The sequence below is a fragment of the Trachypithecus francoisi genome, unplaced genomic scaffold (genome assembly GCF_009764315.1).
Source record: "Trachypithecus francoisi isolate TF-2019V2 unplaced genomic scaffold, Tfra_2.0 Lachesis_group9, whole genome shotgun sequence".
In the NCBI taxonomy this organism is placed as follows: domain Eukaryota; kingdom Metazoa; phylum Chordata; class Mammalia; order Primates; family Cercopithecidae; genus Trachypithecus; species Trachypithecus francoisi.
In genome coordinates this window covers 62,970,871-62,990,047 of record NW_022681474.1, presented here as the reverse complement: position 1 = coordinate 62,990,047, position 19,177 = coordinate 62,970,871, and the positions used below count along the sequence as shown (strand labels likewise).

The window sequence follows — 19,177 nt, the reverse complement described above, 5'->3', positions numbered from 1 at the left end:
GTTTAATGTGTTTCAGTGTGAACATCTTAAGATTCAACCTATTTAGGATCCTTTGTGTTTCATGTATCTGGAAGTCCATTTTCCTCCTCAGATTTGAAAAAACTGTATTCATTATTTCTTTAAATAAGCCTTCTGCCATTTTCCCTCTCTTTCTTCTTGGACTTCTGTATGCATATATTGGTTCACTTGATGGTATCCCATACATCTTGTAGGATTTCTTCACTCTTTTTCATTATTTTTCTTTTTGTTTCTCATAATGAGACATTTCAAAAGACTTGTCTTAGAGTTTGTTGCTTTGCTATTTTCTTCTGCTTGATAAAGTCTGCCTTTGAGGCTATCTATGAAATTTTTCAGTTTATTCATTGTGTTCCTCAGTTCTAGAATTTCTGTTTGGTTTACGTTTTTATGGTTGGTAAGTCTTTGTTGAACCTCTCATTTTTTGTTCATGTGTTGCTTCCCTAATTTTATTTGGTTGTCTATCTGTGTTCTATTTTAGTACACTGAGTTTGTTTAAGACTGTTATTTTTATGTCTTTATCAGGAAGGTCATAGATCTCCATTTTTAAGAATCTCCTATTTGAGCTACATTTTGTTACTTTGGTGGGGTCATATTGCCCTGATTCTTCATGATCCTTGTATTTTCACTGATGTATGTGCATTTAAAGAAGCATCTTTACATGCTGGCTTTGGCCCTTCACTAGACAGCCCAGCCAGAGTTTGTGTGGGTTCATTAGCAGGGTTCATGGGCAGGTCAGCTGTCAGGGTCCACAGGAATGCTAGCTCTCAGGGTTTGTGGGCAAGCCTGCTGCTGTGATTTGTATGTCAGCTATTGAGTCCATACTGTTTATTGAGAGCTTCTGATCAACCCCCTTCCTGCCTTTTTTTGTTTTTTAGCTACCTTCAGGTGATCTAGTTATGCTGATTCCCTGAGTATTTTGATTGTGGTGCAATATAAGTAGGCCTCTCAGGTTATACCATAATCGGCTGGGAAAAGTCCAATGCTCACTTTATTCCCCATAGGAAAACTGAAAAGCCCAGGAGATCTCTCTTGGCACTGTGCTGTGCCAACTTGGGGGAGGTATGACATGAGTAGAGATGAAACTGTTCTTATTATCCTTTAATTGCACTTTTGCCTTGTTTCTGTGTTCCACTGCTGTGCTGTAGCCTCTCGTTTGAATTCCAGAGGTCTCATAAAGGTAATTTTATCCTAGTCTGTTTGTTAAGTCTGCATTTTTGTGGAAGCATGAGGGCTGGGTCTCCTATTCCACCATCTTGCTTACATCAGTCCCCCTATTTTAATTTATTTTAAGTTCAACTTATCAGAAGTTTTTTGATTCATGAATCTGGGCATATGTTTCATAGAAAATTTTAACTTTGACCTAAAGCATGTATACTCTAAGATAATTAGAAAACAAAAGTATTGATAACTTTTGGTTGGAATTTCTTGTCTTGAGACTATTTCACAAGCATGGGTTGTGTGCTCAGTATTCACCAAAGCCCCATAAAAGGCCAGTAATTGTCTCTTAAAGGGTATATACTTTTCAGATATTTCTGAAAATGACAGGTTCAAAAGCTCAATAGATTCCTCTGACCTGTGGCAGTGTCCTTCTGCCATAACCTTCAATTGGCAAACAGAAGACCTCTTACTCAAACAGTAAATGGATATCAGAGCGGCCCAGGGGTAGTGCTATTTGGGTTGTTTGTTGGAGGACCTCCAGGCCATCCTCCTGATTGTGGCACATTTAAAGGCAACAACTTTCTTGTAACCCCGTAGTTGGATGGCATTAAGATTGCCACATAAGCAATACAAGAGTATAAGTAGTCAAATAGTCTCATTAATCTTCTTTTTAATTGTTTGATCAGAGAGGGCCAGAGCCAGTTTTATCACATGGAATAAGACCACATTCCCCTCACAGATAATGCTCAGGAATTACACTTGGGTACTAGGTATTTGTACTTTGTAATAATGATTTAGAGAGTTATCACCTGTGCATCAACAGAGCATCCAGTCCTATTTAGGGGGTTTCATGTTTGGGATAGTGTCATGACTGTATTAGAAGGCTAGTCCTTCCTCTGGTAGTGAGACTTTTTCTATGTTATAGTTCATGCATTGATTACAGATAGGAAATTAAGTACATTAGTGGTCAATTTTATTCATTCCATGCAAGGGTAAACTGATCCTAATAATCTCTATGTAGATAGAGACTGAATGAGGCATGTGCAGTGTTAATTGTTACATAATAAGTTTTCACACTCTAGACAATAGCTTCTGTTATGTTTACAATGTCAGATACCACTAACAAAGGCCAAAGAGCTGTTGTATGGATTGAACAGCCAAAATCAATTGAAAATCTTTTATTGATCCAAGGCCCTGCACATAGATGTACTGAGTTATTGAATGGGGATATAATCTCAAGGAGACTTTCTCTATATTAACTTCAGCAAATAAGGCAGTTGTTTCTTTTTTATTTCCAGACAGATTTTGGGAGACAGAGGTGCTAAGTATAGGACATAGGTAGATCATAGGACAGTCTTCCTGTGCCCTGCTGAAATGGTTCTAACTGCAGCAATAAGTTAAGGAATAATAAAGAAATAAGCCTTCCATGAGGACTTGGATAAGTCAGTGGGGTTGCACATAGACAATATATCTACACCCATAAGGGATTCATTAGTTGGGGCCGTACCAATGAAAGTTTATGTTGGCCCATAGGGACACACATATGTTCTTTCTTTCTTTTTTTTTTAAATTTATTATACTTTAAGTTCTAGGGTACATGTGCACAATGTGCAGGTTTGTTACATAGGTATACATGTGCTATGTTGGTTTGCTGCACCCATCAACTTGTCATTTACAGTAGCTATTTCTCCTAATGCTATCTCTCCCCCAGCTCCCCACCCCCCAACAGTCCCCGGTATATGATGTTCCCTGCCCTGGGGACACACATATTTTCTTATCTGGGTACAGGTCCCCTTGATGTTGGCCTCAGACCCAAAACCAGACAGCATTATCTATTTGCCTGTCATCTTGGCGTCAAGGGTTGTCAAGATCACAGTCATCTTGACACCGCTATTCAAAATGCTCAAAAAATATACGTCTTCCCCATCTCCCAATTCATTACTTTTCTTAGTAGAGGTCCTTGGGTAATGGGGACATAAGGACCTGGTCTACTCCATATTGTTGTTCACTTTTGAAAACTGAGAGAATTTGGGGTAAATTTCACCAGGCTCTCTGACTTATATAAAGATTCACTGGAAGGAGCTGAGTGATAACACTTGTTTTAGTCATAGGAACTATTACAATGTGTACTCTAGTCAAGAGCACCCCTTAGTTACTACATGTCCCTGAGTGCTTTCATGGAGAGCCCCATCAGTCTCCTCCGTTGAGATTCCATTTTCAGTAACAAAAGATCTCTTCAAGAAAGCCTTTGCTCAGATTTTCCAGGAATTAGTCCTCAATTACTATTTTTTTTTTCAACACTCTCTCAGCTAGTAAGTAATTGCTGTACCGGAAGTAGCTGCTATTTCAGCATAGTAATTTGTCAGTTAACATTTGAATTTTGTGGTGAACCAATTGACTGGACCTGTGTCTGTGGGAGGTAGTGGTGGGGAAGGCTAGGATTGGTTAAGTACAGAATACTGAGTCAGAACTGAGAAAAGTTTCTTTAAGGATTTCCTCTACCCCACTACCTCACACCATAGATGGTCTCGGAAGAGGCAGTGACTGAACAATACAGTCATTGTTTGTCACAATACAGTTACTGTCTGAACAGTACAGTGAAGTCCCTACCCTCCCCTATAAAGAGGTTTTCCACTTAAGGTGACTGGACTAAAAATGTTATATGCCCAAGAGCCTGGTTGGCCAAGGGAAGAGGAGTTGATTCAAGATTGCAACTACCTCCTGTGCCTGCAGTACACATATCTTACCTCAAGTCTCTTTTGTGTTGGGAATCTCTATGATAATTGCCAGGTAATGCCTTTGTAACTGTCCATGATTGGATCTGAAAGATCACACAAAAGCAGGGTTGGCCTGAAGTTGGATTCTTCAGTGTATTCATATAAAGACACACACACACACACACACATATACACACACACATATACACACCTTCATACACACATATGTCTGCATACATATACATTTGCCTATAAACATGGATATATACCTGTAAAGTCATATTTAGAATTCATGGCAAATCTTGGACACTTTAAATTCCAGTTCATTTTCTCAGAGGTTGTTCTTGTCTTTCTCCATTTCATATATGTATATTCTTTCTTCTACTGTATGAATCCTGACTAGTCCATAACACAGTTACTCAAATGTATCAGCATCATTAGTATTTTTCAACTTTTATTTTATGTTCAAGTGGTACACTTGCAGGTTTATTACATGACTATATTGTGTATTGCTGGAGTTTGATGTACAAATGATTTCGTCACCAAGGTAGTGAGCATAGTACCCAATAGGTAGTTTTTCAGTCCTCACACTCGTCCTACCCTCCACCCTCAAGTAAGCCCTGGTGTCTATTTTTCCCCTCTTTGTGTCCATGTGTACTAAAATGTGTAAGTGTACCCACTTACAAGAGAGAATATGTGGTATTTGGTTTTCTGTGCCTGTGTTAATTTCCTTAGGATAATGGCTTCTAGCCTTATCCATGTTGCTGCAAGGGATACAATTTATGGTGTATATGTACCACATTTTCTTTATTCAGTCCACTGTTGATGAGCAGGCACCTAGGTTGATTCTGTCTTTGCTACTGTGAATAGTGCTGTGATGAAAGTGCACATACATGCATCTTTATGGTAGAATGATTTATATTCTTTTGGGGGTATTCCCAGTAATGGGGTTGCTGGATCAAATGGCAGTTTTAAGTTCTTTGAGAAATTTCCAAACTGCTTTCCCCAGTGACTGAACTTGTTTACATTCTCATCAGCAATGTATAAGCCTTCCTTTTTCTCTACAACCTCACCAGCATCTCTTATTTCTGACTTTTTAGTAATGCCCATTCTGACTGGTGTGAGATGGTATCTCATTGTGGTTTTGATTTGCATTTCTCTAATGATTAGTGATGTTAAGCATTTTTCCTATGCTTGTTGGCAGCATATATATCTTATTTTGATAAGTGTCTGTTCATGTCCTTTGCCTGTTTTTAATGGGGTTCTTTGGTTTTTGCTTGTTGATTAGTTTAAATTCCTTATAGATTCTGGATATTACACCTTTGTTAGATGCATAGTTTGAGAATATTTTCTCCTATTCTGTAGGTTGTCTATTTGCTTTATTGATAGTTTCCTTTGCTCTACAGAAGCTCTTTAGTTTAATTAGATCCTGTTTGTTAATTTTTGTTTTTATTGCAGTGGCTTTTGGCATCTTTCTCATGATTTGTTTGCCAAGTCCTATGTCCCGAATGATATTCCCTAGTTTAATTTTCAGAGTTTTATATTTTTGGGTTTTACATTTAAGTATTTAATTCATCTCGAGTTTTTTTTTTCTTTTTAATATGGTGAAAGAAAGAGTTCCAATTTCAATCTACTGCATATGGCTAGCCTGTTTGTTATCTTAGCACAACTTACTGAATAGAAAGTCCTTTCCCTGTTGCTTGGTTTGTCAGCTTTGTCAAAGATCAGATGGTTGTAGGTGTGTGGCTTTATTTCTGAGTTCTCTAACCTGTTGCATTGGTCTATGTGTATGTTTTTGTACCACTACTGTGCTGTTTTGGTTACTGTAACCTTGTAGTATAGTTTGAAATTCTGTAGTGTGCTATCTTGGGCTTTGTTCTTTTTGCTGAGGATTGCGTTGGCTATTTGGGCTCTTTATTGTTCCATATGAATTTTAGAATAGGTTTTTCTTATTCTGTAAAAAAAAAAGTTGTTAGTAGTTTCGTAGGAATAGCATAGAATATGTAAATTGCTTTGAGTAGTATGGCAATTTTAGCAATATTGATTCTTCCTATCTGTGAGCACAGAATGTTTTTCCACTTATTTGTGTCATCTCTGATTTATTTTAGTAGTGCTTTGTAATTCTCATTGTAGAGATCTTTCACCTTGCTGGTTTGCTGTAATCCTAGATATTTTGTTCTTTTTGTAGCTATGGTGAATAGGATTGCATTCTTGATTTGCCAATCAGCTTAGACATTACTGACATATAGAAATGCTACTGAATTTGTGCATTTATTTTGTATCCTGGAACTTTGTTGAACTTGTTTATCAGATCTTGGAGTGTTTGGGCAGATACTGTGGGATTTTCTAGATATAGAATTACATTATCTGTGAAGAGAGGTAGTTTGAATTCCTTTCTTCCTATTCGGATCACTTTTATTTCTTTTTCTTGCCTGTGACTCTGACTAGGACTTCCAGTATTATGTTGAATAGGAATGGTGAGAGTGGGCATCCTTGTCTTGTCCCAGTTCTTAAGGAAAATGCTTTGAGCTTTTGCCTGCTCAGTATGATATTGGCTGTGGATTTGTCACAGGCCCCCAATCTCTTCTGGCTTGTAGGATTTCTCCTTAAAGGTCGGCTGTTAGCCTGATTTTGGGGGGGTGTTCCCTTTGTAAGTGACTTGCCCTTTTTATCTAGCTACCTTTAATATTTTTCTTTCACATTGACCTTGGAGAATCTGATCACTGTGTCTCAGGGATGGTCATCTTGTATAGTGTCTTAAAGGGGTTCTATGAATTTCTGGATTTTGAATATTGACCTCTCTACCAAGGTTGGAGAAATTTTCGTAGACAGTATCCTTAAATATGTTTTCCAAATTGCTTTCTCTCTGTCTCCCTCTCTTTCAGGGACACCAGTGAGTCTCTGCATAATCCCACATTTGGTCTCTATATAATCATACATTTTTGGAGGTTTTTAATTTTTTAAAATTCTTTTTTCTTTATTTTTGTTTGACTGGGTTAATTCAAAGAACTAGTCTTCAAGCTCTGAGATTTTCTCAGCTTTGTTTATTCTGCTGTTAATACTTCCAATTGTGTTATGCAATTCTTGTAGTGAATTTTTAGCTCTATGAGATCAATTTATTTCTTTCTTGAAATGACTATTTTGCCTTTCATCTCTTGAGATAGTCTTACTGGATTACTTAGATTCCTTGGATTGGATTTAAACTGTCTCCTGAGTCTCAGTGATCCCCATTGCTATCCAAATTTTCTATGTCTGTCATTTCAGCCATTTCATTCTGGTTAAGAACCATTGCTGGGGAGTTAGTGTGGTTGTTTGGAGATAAGAAGACCCCCTGCATTATAGAGTTGACAGCATTCTTGCACTGGTTCTCTTATCTGTTTTGGCTGATATTTCTTTAACCATGGTGTATTTTGAGTATAGTCAATTGACTTCATTTCTGAATGTTTTCAGAGCACTGAGGCTTTGTGTAGGGTCTTTATTTGTGGCTGAATTCTTGCCCTTGTTTTCACATGGGAGTATGTTAGCAAAGTATTTTTATTGTTGTAGTTTTGACTACAAACCAATAGATGACACTTATGCATAACGGCTGGTAAATGGGCTCTTATTAAGGCATGTGGCTCCTCTGTATTTCCTTGTGTTTGCAGCCATGCTCCTCCTTAGTACTCTGAGAGTGTGGGCTTCTCTTTCACTTCAGTGCCAGCCACAGGTCTTGGCTTGGCATTCCCAGGTTGTACACTGCAGCCCTGGGGCAAGCTCAGGCTTTTTGTTCTTTCCCCAGCTTGGGGGCAGCAGGGGTATGGGGACCTTGGCAGTGTCAATAGCATAGGTCCTATCACTTGTCTTTGGGAGCTCCACCTTAAAGAAAGGTAGAACTGCTGCCAATCAGAACAGTCAGCCAATGGTGAGGTGGCTTTGTGTGGAGTCCAAGCCAGGGAGCCTTGCCTGGTGAAGAGCAGGAGGAGTGGGGGCTCACAGGGAAGACAGTCATGCTTCTTCTCTGTAGGTCAGCTGTGGTGTGCTGGAGGCTCAGATAAAGCACTCAGGCTCTTTTTTCTTCCCCAGCTTGGTGGCAACAAGGATGAGTACTACTGCAGCAGCAATGGCAGAGGGACTGGTTGCCAGTTGCCAATGGGAATTCCACCCCAGAGAAACACAGAGCTGCCACAGATGGAAGTGATCAGGCAGAAGTCGAGTGGCTGCGTTGAAGGCCAAGGTCGGGAGGCCCTGCCCAGTAAGGAGTAGCAAGGCCTGGGACCTGCATGAAAAACAGTCTGGCTGTTTTTCTGTATGGCATATGTGGCATGCTGGAGGTCCGAGATAGCTTTTGAGCTCTATACTGTCTCCCTCGCCTCAGGGCAACAGGGACTGGGGGGGACTTTGGCAGTGGCAAAAGCTGTGGGCCTATTGTGTTACCTCTGGAATCTCTGCCCTAGAGAAATGCAGAGGTGCAGTTAGCCCAAGTGCTTAGGTTGGAGGGTGGGGGTGAGGTGGGTGGCTGTGCTGAGGACCTAGGCCTTTTGGCTTTGCTTGGCAAAGTACCTCAGAGGTGAGGCCTACAGTCCTACAGTCTGTCCACATCTCAGTATCCTAGATGGGGCCCTTATTGTTGGGGCCCATGGGAGATCCCTGCCTCCCTTGTTGGCAGAGCTATGGCAGCTGGTCCCAGGGTACTCAGGAATCCAAAGCCCTTGGAGCTCCACATGGGCCTGAACAGGGATCTGCTGTGACACCATGCAGCTTTCTGTGTCAGTCTGGGGTTCCCAGGGAGTAGGATTGGGCAGTATCTCTTGTGCCTAGGTTTGCAAAGGTTCATGGCAGCGGTGTGTACAGTGGAGAGCCTTCCTTGGCTCTGTGCCAATCCCAGGCAGGCAGCTGTCCTGCCTCACTCCTCTCTGCTCTCCATGGGTCACCACTGCTTCCTTGATGAATCCCAAGGTGGCCTCCTGGATGATCCAGTTGAAGAGCCACTTGCCACTTATAAATTTATAAGTTTACTTGCCACTCTGTCTTCTCTCCTGTGAAAGCAGTTCACACTAGCTGCTTCTAGTCAGCCATGTTGATCTTGAAATCTAGATTGTATTGCGGTTCCAAAATTATTTTAGAATTGTTTAGCACGTACTTCTAGAGAAACAAACCTACTGAAAATATTTTATGATGTGTGTACGGTCTATTCTCCACACACTTGCCCATGTATTAGGGCATATGTTAAATACTGTATTGATGGTTTACCTGTGTGAGTTCTTTTTTCCCTTTAATAGGTTCACTAAGTTTTCTTTCAGTTTTAGTTTCTTCTTATCCTTTATGATTTAGTTTTATTTTTTTTTGAAATATATGAAACCTGAAACTGATTCCAAAAGTAAAAAAACATGCAAGGTATACTTAGAGAAGTTCCATTCCTTCCCTGCTTCTCCCTCTTTCATCTTGTAGGTAATCAGCTATATTGTATTCTTACATTTCACCTGTTTCATTTTGTAAAGCTAAATATCTTTCTAATGTCCTTTCTTTCTTTTTTTTTTATCCTTCTTCCTTACCTAGTGGTGGCATACAAGTTTTCCCTTTTTCAGGTTTTTTTTTCACTTAACATTATCTCCTGGAAATCCCTACAGGTCAGTTTATAGAGATTTTTAAATTGCTTTTACAACTCTATGTATAGCTATTTGTACCATAACTTTCATTATACTATAGTTTATAACAAGCTCGTCCAACCTGCCTTATTTTTGTTGTTGTTTTCATTCTGGTCTGTTTTGTTTTAGGCTTTTAGCACCCCAAAGCCATTGTTTTTAGTTTCTGTCTGTAGTGATAAGTGGAAAAGAGGAATGAAAAAGGGGCTTTACTGGCACAACCAGAAACAGAAACTAAGAATCTATGACTGTATTCTCTCCCTTAGATACCCCTAGAACTTTATGGTATATGGTATATACATTGGCTTCCTCAACCAATATCCAATGCTTGAACATTTATGTGGTTTTGAGTATTTTGTAATTATAAATAATGCCATAATGATAAACTTGTACATATGTATTTTTATTGTTTGGTTTATGACATCTGTATGATCTATACAATATAAATAACCTAAGAAAAATATAGACTAACTATATATGATTCCTAGAAATGTTTATAAAGTGAGAAAGCATCAACATACAGCCATTTAAATTCTTTTCAGCATTTTCTCATCAAATCTATCATTATTGTAATTTAGCTATAACAAGTGACAGAGAATGCTCATGTAAATGTTTTATAAATTTGAAATACTGAAATTTCACAATAGATCCATTTTTCTATTTAGTGGAATAAATGTATTTTCTTTATGTAGCTCATAATGAAGTACCAAATGAAAAGCTTATAGTTGAACATCAAGAATCAATGTCAAAAACCAAATTGCAAGTAAAGAAACAAGAAACTTCTACAGAGCAACCACTCACCAGTAAGTATAAAAATTACACATAACTTTAAATTATTTTAAATTAGTCACAGCAAAGGTGTTTTTCTTCAGTTCATGAGTCTTGAATTTACAGAAATTTTACCTTGAACCTAAAGTGTGAATACCATAAGATAACTAGAGAACAAAAGCTAGAGTATTTATTACTTTTAGTTAGTATTTCTGGTTGTAATGGTATTTTGTAGCCATGATCATGTGCTCATTATTCACCAAGGACAATAACAGGCCAATAATTGTGTTTCAAAGAGTGTGTACCTTTTATCCAACTCTAGGAAGTTACAGGTCCAAAAGCCCAATTTATTCCGCTGACCTATTCAGTAAGCTGCTTCCATTTGGCATCAATCAATGAACAGAAAATTTGCTGAGACATGTAACTCAAATAAAGATCAGAGAAGCCAAGGGGAACAGTGGCATAGGAGGCTTGTTAGATGGACTCCAGGGCATTCTGTTGGTTGGGGCCTGCTCCAAGGTAGAGGCCTTTTTGGTAACTTTAAAATGATTGCAATCAGGATTCCATTAAGCCCAGTGTGAGACTGCCAGTAGCAGAATAGGTTCACAAATTGCTTGGCCTCTTGTGTATTTGTTGCAATAAGAGAGGACCGTAGTTTGACAGTTATCTCCTCAGGCATGAGACATGTTTCCCCTTTCTAGTTTACTCCCAGGAATTCCCCTTGGGTAACAAGGTCTTTGTATTTTTTATGTATTAATGGCCCCACCATGTTGCTGCATTGGGCCAGTACAACATCCAGTCCTTGCTGGGTAGTGGACTTGCCTGGACCTACCAGTAGGGAGTCATCAATGTCTTGGAAGGTTAATTGGAACAAGACTGCTTCCAGATCATGGTTTTGTGGAGGGATTTTAAAGGTGTATTCCAGCCTGTTCCATATAAGACAAACTGTTCCTGATCATCTGTGTGGACAGGAATGCTGAAAAGGGCATTTGCAATGTCGATTGCTTTATGCCTACTTCCCTCAGCTTGAGTAATTACCTTTATGGACAGTCACAATGTCAGGTCATAGTAGTGTTCTAAGATGTACCATAGCATTAAGCTTCCCATAATCAATGGAGTTTATAGGCACCCAAGGCGATACACAGGCCAACTTAGTTATTGCATGGAGAAATAGTCTCATGAACATCTTTGGCTTTATGATTATGAAGAGCTGAGCAATAAGGGCAGTGATTTCTGTTTCTCCCTCAGGTATTTTCTGGAGACAAATCTCTAGACACTTGTGGTTTAGTAAGTTTACAGTCTTCCACACGCTTCACTAAAATGACCTTAACTGCAGTAGTTCCCACCAGGGCTTGAGGCTGATGTGATTGGGGGTTCACACAGAAGGTACTTCTATATCAATAATATATTCAGTAGAGGGAGTCATATAAACAGAGGCTTGTAGTGGCCCAGTGGGACCCACCCATAGTTGTGTTTGGGTAAGGGTCATGTTTTTGGTGGCTTCAGACCACACACCATGTGCATTATCTGTTTCACCCTCATCCTGGTGTCAGAGATTGGGGAGATCAGTTATTGGTAAACTAGTGTTCAAATGGTGCGAGTTATGCAATTCTGCACTATGACCTCTTTGAACTCTGACTTGGTATACATCCTCAGGTGCCACTGTGGAAATAGGTCTGTTGGCCTAACCCCTAATTTTGTTTTGTTTTGAAAGCTGAGACTTCTGGGTAAACACAGACCATGTTCTCTGATTCATCTTAAGATCACTGTGTTAGGTAGAGGAAATAGCACATGTGTTAGTTATAGGTATCACTACCATTTTGACTCTAGTGGGGCTGTATGTTGGCCCTATGCCCTACTGCCTGGCCAGAAGATCCTTAGTGGGGAGTCTGTCAAGCTCTTCTTTGAGACTTCATTGTTGAGTGACTAGACAATGCTTGCAGTGTCAGCGAACTCATCATGAGTGGGCCATACTTTCAGAGAACAAATGATAGCCTATAAAGAAAGGAGAGTATCTCTAGTGCTCATATCTCTTTTTTTTCCCTGCCACCCTTCCTCATCTTCCTTGGACACTTTTAGGACACTTAGAACAAGGGGCCCTGTTGTGACACACTATATACGTGCCACTGTCGCACACTATCTTAACATGCTTACCTCCTTTATGGTAGAAGCAAACTACTCAAGTTCCTATAAACTCCTCAGGTCACTGGTGAGGTGAACCTGAGAGAACTTTATTCTTTCAAATTTAATATAAATCTCAAATAAATGTGTCATCATAGGCTGTCTGTTCATGCCAGAGACATATTTAGAGTTAACAATAGTCATTGGGTGCAACTCAGCAAGCAGTGTTTGCAGTAACTTGATAACAAACTACTTTGTTTTCTGGTTTATCTTTCTGTGTTTTATTTAATAAAGATAGATATCTCTCCATATTTTTCTTATTTCCTCTTCTTTCTTACTTAAAAGATAGTATTCTAGATATTTTCCCTTTTGGTTTTTTTCCACTAAATATTATTTCATAGAAATATCACCAAGTCAGTTTGTAGGGATCTTTTTCATTCCTTTTATAACTGTATGTGCAGTTTTTTGGACCACATTATAGTCCATACTTGATGTTGTCATAGTTTATATGCTTTACTCAACAGATCTATGCTTGTACATTTAGGTGGTTTTGAGTATTTGCAATTATGCTGTAATGAATAACCTTGTGCATATGCATTTTCATTGTTTGGTTTATGAATATGTATTTTTTTATTTTTATTTTTATTAAACTTTAAGCTCTAGGGTACATGTGCATAACGTGCAGGTTTGTTACATATATATACTTGTGCCATGTTGGTGTGCTGCACCCATCAACTCGTCAGCACCCATCAATTCGTCATTTATATCAGGTATAACTCCCAATGCAATCCCTCCCCCCTCCCCTCCCCATGATAGGCCCCAATGTGTGATGTTCCCCTTCCGAGTCCAAATGATCTCATTGTTCAGTTCCCACCTATGAGTGAGAACATGCGGTGTTTGGTTTTCTGTTCTTGTGATAGTTTGCTAAGAATGATGGTTTCCAGCTGCATCCATGTCCCTACAAAGGATGCAAACTCATCCTTTTTTATGGCTGCATAATATTCCATGGTGTATATGTGTCACATTTTCTTAATCCAGTCTGTCACAGATGGACATTTGGGTTGATTCCAAGTCTTTGCTATTGTGAATAGTGCTGCAATAAACATACGTGTGCATGTGTCTTTATAGCAGCATGATTTATAATCCTTTGGGTATATACCCAGTAGTGGGATGGCTGGGTCATATGGTACATCTAGTTCTAGATCCTTGAGGAATCGCCATACTGTTTTCCATAATGGTTGAACTAGTTTACAATCCCACCAACAGTGTAAAAGTGTTCCTATTTCTCCACATCCTCTCCAGCACCTGTTGTTTCCTGACTTTTAATGATTGCCATTCTAACTGGTGTGAGATGGTATCTCATTGTGGTTTTGATTTGCATTTCTCTGATGGCCAGTGATGATGAGCATTTTTTCATGTGTCTGTTGGCTGTATGAATGTCTTCTTTTGAGAAATGTCTGTCATATCCTTTGCCCACTTTTTGATGGAGTTGTTTGTTTTTTTCTTGTATATTTGTTTGAGTTCTTTGTAGATTCTGGATATGAGCCCTTTGTCAGATGAGTAGATTGCAAAAATGTTCTCCCATTCTGTAGGTTGCCTGTTCACTCTGATGGTAGTTTCTTTTGCTGTGCAGAAGCTCTTTAGTTTAATGAGATCCCATTTGTCAATTTTGGCTTTTGCTGCCGTTACTTTTGGTGTTTTAGACATGAAGTCCTTGCCCATGCCTATGTCCTGAATGGTACTACCTAGGTTTTCTTCTAGGGTTTTTATGGTATTAGGTCTAACATTTAAGTCTTTAATCCATCTTGAATTAATTTTCGTATAAGGAGTAAGGAAAGGATCCAGTTTCAGCTTTCTACTTGTGGCTAGCCAATTTTCCCAGCACCATTTATTAAATAGGGAATCCTTTCCCCATTTCCTGTTTCTCTCAGGTTTGTCAAAGATCAGATGGCTGTAGATGTGTGGTATTATTTCTGAGGACTCTGTTCTGTTCCATTGGTCTATATCTCTGTTGTGGTACCAGTACCATGCTGTTTTGGTTACTGTAGCCTTGTAGTATAGTTTGAAGTCAGGTAGCGTGATGCCTCCAGCTTTGTTCTTTTACTTAGGATTTCTTGGCAATGCGGGCTCTTTTTTGGTTCCATATGAACTTTAAAGCAGTTTTTTCCAATTCTGTGAAGAAAGTCATTGGTAGCTTGATGGGGATGGCATTGAATCTATAAATAACCTTGGGCAGTATGGCCATTTTCACGATATGATTCTTCCTATCCATGAGCATGGTATGTTCTTCCATTTGTTAGTGTCCTCTTTGATTTCACTGAGCAGTGGTTTGTAGTTCTCCTTGAAGAGGTCCTTTACATCCCTTGTAAGTTGGATTCCTAGGTATTTTATTCTCTTTGAAGCAATTGTGAATGGAAGTTCATTCATGATTTGGCTCTCTGTTTGTCTGTTACTGGTGTATAAGAATGCTTGTGATTTTTGCACATTAATTTTGTATCCTGAGACTTTGCTGAAGTTGCTTATCAGCTTAAGGAGATTTTGGGCTGAGACAATGGGGTTTTCTAAATATACAATCATGTCATCAGCAAACAGGGACAATTTGACTTCTTCTTTATCTAACTGAATACCCTTTATTTCTTTCTCTTGCCTGATTGCCCTAGCCAGAACTTCCAACACTATGTTGAATAGGAGTGGTGAGAGAGGGCATCCCTGTCTTGTGCCAGTTTTCAAAGGGAATTTTTCCAGTTTTTGCCCATTCAGTATGATATTGGCTGTGGGTTTGTCATAAATAGCTCTTATTATTTTGAGGTACGTTCCATCAATACCGAATTTATTGAGCGTTTTTAGCATGAAGGGCTGTTGAATTTTGTCAAAAGCCTTTTCTGCATCTATTGAGATAATCATGTGGTTCTTGTCTTTGGTTCTGTTTATATGCTGGATTACGTTTATTGATTTGCGAATGTTGAACCAGCCTTGCATCCCAGGGATGAAGCCCACTTGATCATGGTGGATAAGCTTTATGATGTGCTGCTGAATCCGGTTTGCCAGTATTTTATTGAGGATTTTTGCATCGATGTTCATCAGGGATATCGGTCTAAAATTTTCTTTTTTTGTAGTGTCTCTGTCAGGCTTTGGTATCAGGATGATGTTGGTCTCCTAAAGTGAGTTAGGGAGGATTCCCTCTTTTTCTATTGATTGGAATAGTTTCAGAAGGAATGGTACCAGCTCCTCCTTGTACCTCTGGTAGAATTCAGCTGTGAATCCATCTGGTCCTGGACTTTTTTTGGTCGGTGGGCTATTAATTGTTGCCTCAATTTCAGAGCCTGCTATTGGCCTATTCAGGGATTCAACTTCTTCCTGATTTAGTCTTGGAAGAGTGTAAGTGTCCAGGAAATTATCCATTTCTTCTAGATTTTCCAGTTGATTTGCGTAGAGGTGTTCATAGTATTCTCTGATGGTAGTTTGTATTTCTGTGGGGTCGGTGGTGATATCCCCTTTATCATTTTGTATTGCATCTATTTGATTCTTCTCTCTTTTCTTCTTTATTAGTCTTGCTAGCGGTCTGTCAATTTTGTTGATTTTTTCAAATAACCAACTCCTGGATTCACTGATTTTTTGGAGGGTTTTTTGGTGTCTCTGTCTCCTTCAGTTCTTCTCTGATCTTAGTTATTTCTTGCCTTCTGCTAGGTTTTGAATGTGTTTGCTCTTGTTTCTCTAGTTCTTTTAATTGTGATGTTAGAGTATCACTTTTAGATCTTTCCAGCTTTCTCTTGTGGGCATTTAGTGCTATAAATTTCCCTCTACACACTGCTTTAAATGTGTCCCAGAGATTCTGGTATGTTGTATCTTTGTTCTCATTGGTTTCAAAGAACATCTTTATTTCTGCCTTCATTTCGTTATGTACCCAGTAGTCATTCAGGAGCAGGTTGTTCAGTTTCCATGTAGTTGAGCGGTTTTGATTGAGTTTCTTAGTCCTGAGTTCTAGTTTGATTATACTGTGGTCTGAGAGACAGTTTGTTATAATTTCTGTTGTTGTACATTTGCTGAGGAGTGCTTTACTTCCAATTATGTGGTCAATTTTGGAATAAGTGCGATGTGGTGCTGAGAAGAATGTATATTCTGTTGACTTGGGGTGGAGAGTTCTATAGATGTCTATTAGGTCCGCTTGGTGCAGAGATGAGTTCAATTCCTGGATATCCTTGTTAACTTTCTGTCTCGTTGATCTGTCTACTGTTGACAGTGGAGTGTTGAAGTCTCCCATTATAATTGTATGGGAGTCTAAGTCTCTTTGTAAGTCTCTAAGGACTTGCTTTATGAATCTGGGTGCTCCTGTATTGGGTGCATATATATTTACGATAGTTAACTCTTCCTGTTGAATTGATCCCTTTACCATTATGTAATGGCCTTCTTTGTCTCTTTTGATCTTTGATGGTTTAAAGACTATTTTATCAGAGACTAGGATTGTAACCCCTGCTTTTTTTTGCTCTCCATTTGCTTGGTAGATCTTCCTCCATCCCTTTATTTTGAGCCTATGTATGTCTCTGCATGTGAGATGGGTCTCCTGAATACAGCAGACTGATGGGTCTTGACTCTTTATCCAATTTGCCAGTCTGTGTCTTTTAATTGGAGCATTTAGTCCATTTACATTTAAGGTTAATAATGTTATGTGTGAACTTGATCCTGCCATTTTGATATTAACTGGTTATTTTGCTCGTTATTTGATGCAGTTTCTTCCTAGCCTCGATGGTCTTTACATTTTGTCATGTTTTTGCAATGGCTGGTACCAGTTGTTCCTTTCCATGTTTAGGGCTTCATTCAGGGTCTATTGTAAAGCAGGCCTGGTGGTGACAAAATCTCTAAGCATTTGCTTATCTGTAAAGGATTTTATTTCTCCTTCACTTATGAAACTTAGTTTGGCTGGATATGAAATTCTGGGTTGAAAATTCTTTTCTTTAAGAATGTTGAATATTGGCCCCTACTCTCTTCTGGCTTGTAGAGTTTCTGCCGAGAGATCTGCTGTTATTCTGATGGGCTTCCCTTTGTGGGTAACCCGACCTTTCTCTCTGACTGCCGTTAAGATTTTTTCCTTCATTTCAACTTTGGTGAATCTGGCAATTATGTGTCTTGGAGATGCTCTTCTCGAGGAGTATCTTTGTGGCGTTCTCTGTATTTCCTGAATTTGAATGTTGGCCTGCCCTACTAGATTGGGGAAGTTCTCCTGGATGATATCCTGCAGAGTGTTTTCCAACTTGGTTCCATTTTCCCCCTCACTTTCAGGCACCCCAATCAGACGTAGATTGGTCTTTTGACATAATCCCATACTTCTTGCAGGCTTTGTTCATTTCTTTTTCTTCTTTTTTCTTTTGGTTTCTCTTCTCGCTTCATTTCATTCATTTGATCCTCAATCGCTGATACTCTTTCTTCCAGTTGATCGAGTCGGTTGCTGAAGCTTGTGCATTTGTCACGTATTTTTCGTGTCATGGTTTTCATCTCTGTCATTTCATTTATGACCTTCTCTGCATTAATTATTCTAGCTATCAATTCTTCCACTCTTTTTTCAAGATTTTTAGTTTCTTTGCGCTGGGTACGTAATTCCTCCTTTAGCTCTGAGAAGTTTTATGGACTGAAGCCTTCTTCTCTCATCTTGCCAAAGTCATTCTCTGACTAGCTTTGATCCGTTGCTGGCGATGAGCTGCATTCCTTTGCAGGGGGATATGCGCTCTTATTTTTTGAATTTCCAGCTTTTCCGCCCTGCTTTTTCCCCATCTCTGTGGTTTTATCTGCCTCTGCTCTTTGATGATGGTGATGTACTGATGGGGTTTTGGTATAGGTGTTCCTCCTGGTTGATAATTTTCCTTCTAATAGTCAGGACCCTCAGCTGTAGGTCTATTGGAGATTGCTTGAGGTCCACTCCAGACCCTGTTTGCCTGGGTATCAGCAGCAGAGGTTGCAGAAGATAGAATATTGCTGAACAGCGAGTGTACCTGTCTGATTCTTCCTTTGGAAGCTTCCTCTCAGGGGTGTACTCCACCCTGTGAGGTGTGGGGTGTCAGACTGCCCCTAGTGGGGGATATCTCCCAGTTAGGCTACTCAGGGGTCAGGGACCCACTTGAGCAGGCAGTCTGTCCGTTCTCCAATCTCAGCCTCCGTGTTGGGAGATCCACTGCTCTCTTCAAAGCTGTCATACAGAGTCGTTTACGTCTGCACAGGTTTCTGCTGCTTTTTTTGTTGTTGTTGTTTAGCTGTGCCCTGTCCCCGGAGGTGGATTCTACAGAGACAGGCCAGTTTCTTTTTGCTGCTGTGAGCTCCACCCCGTTTGAGCTTCCCAGTGGCTTTGTTTACCTACTTAAGCCTCAGCAATGGTGGGCACCCCTCCCCCAGCCTCGCTGCTGCCGTTTTGGTTAGATCGCAGACTGCTGTGCTAGCAATGAGGGAGGCTCCGTGGCCGTGGGACCCTCCCAGCCGGGTGTGGGTATAATCTGCTGGTGTGCCCGTTTGCTTAAAGCGCAGCATTGGGGTGGGAGTTACCCGATTTTCCAGGTGTTTTGTGTCTCAGTTCCCCTGTCTAGGAAAATAAAAATATGAGTTCCCCTTGTGCTTCCCAGGTGAGGCGATGCTGCGCCCTGCTTCAGCTCTTGCTGGTCGGGCTGCAGCAGCTGACCAGCGGCGATTGTCCGGCACTCCCTAGTGAGATGACCCGAGTACCTCAGTTGAAAATGCAGAAATCACCGGTCTTCTGTGTCGCTCGCGCTGGGAGTTGGAGACTGGAGCTGT

General features: G+C 39.9%; 1 protein-coding gene across 1 annotated transcript in view; it reads left to right on the top strand.

Annotated features, from left to right (window-relative positions):
• CCDC7 (coiled-coil domain containing 7) overlaps positions 1 to 19,177 on the top strand; it is a 438,580-nt gene that overhangs the window by 231,955 nt on the left and 187,448 nt on the right. The window contains exon 23 of the mRNA XM_033208742.1: positions 10,207 to 10,317. Coding sequence (XP_033064633.1) covers positions 10,207 to 10,317 — 111 coding nt within the window. The remainder of the gene's footprint in view (positions 1 to 10,206; positions 10,318 to 19,177) is intronic.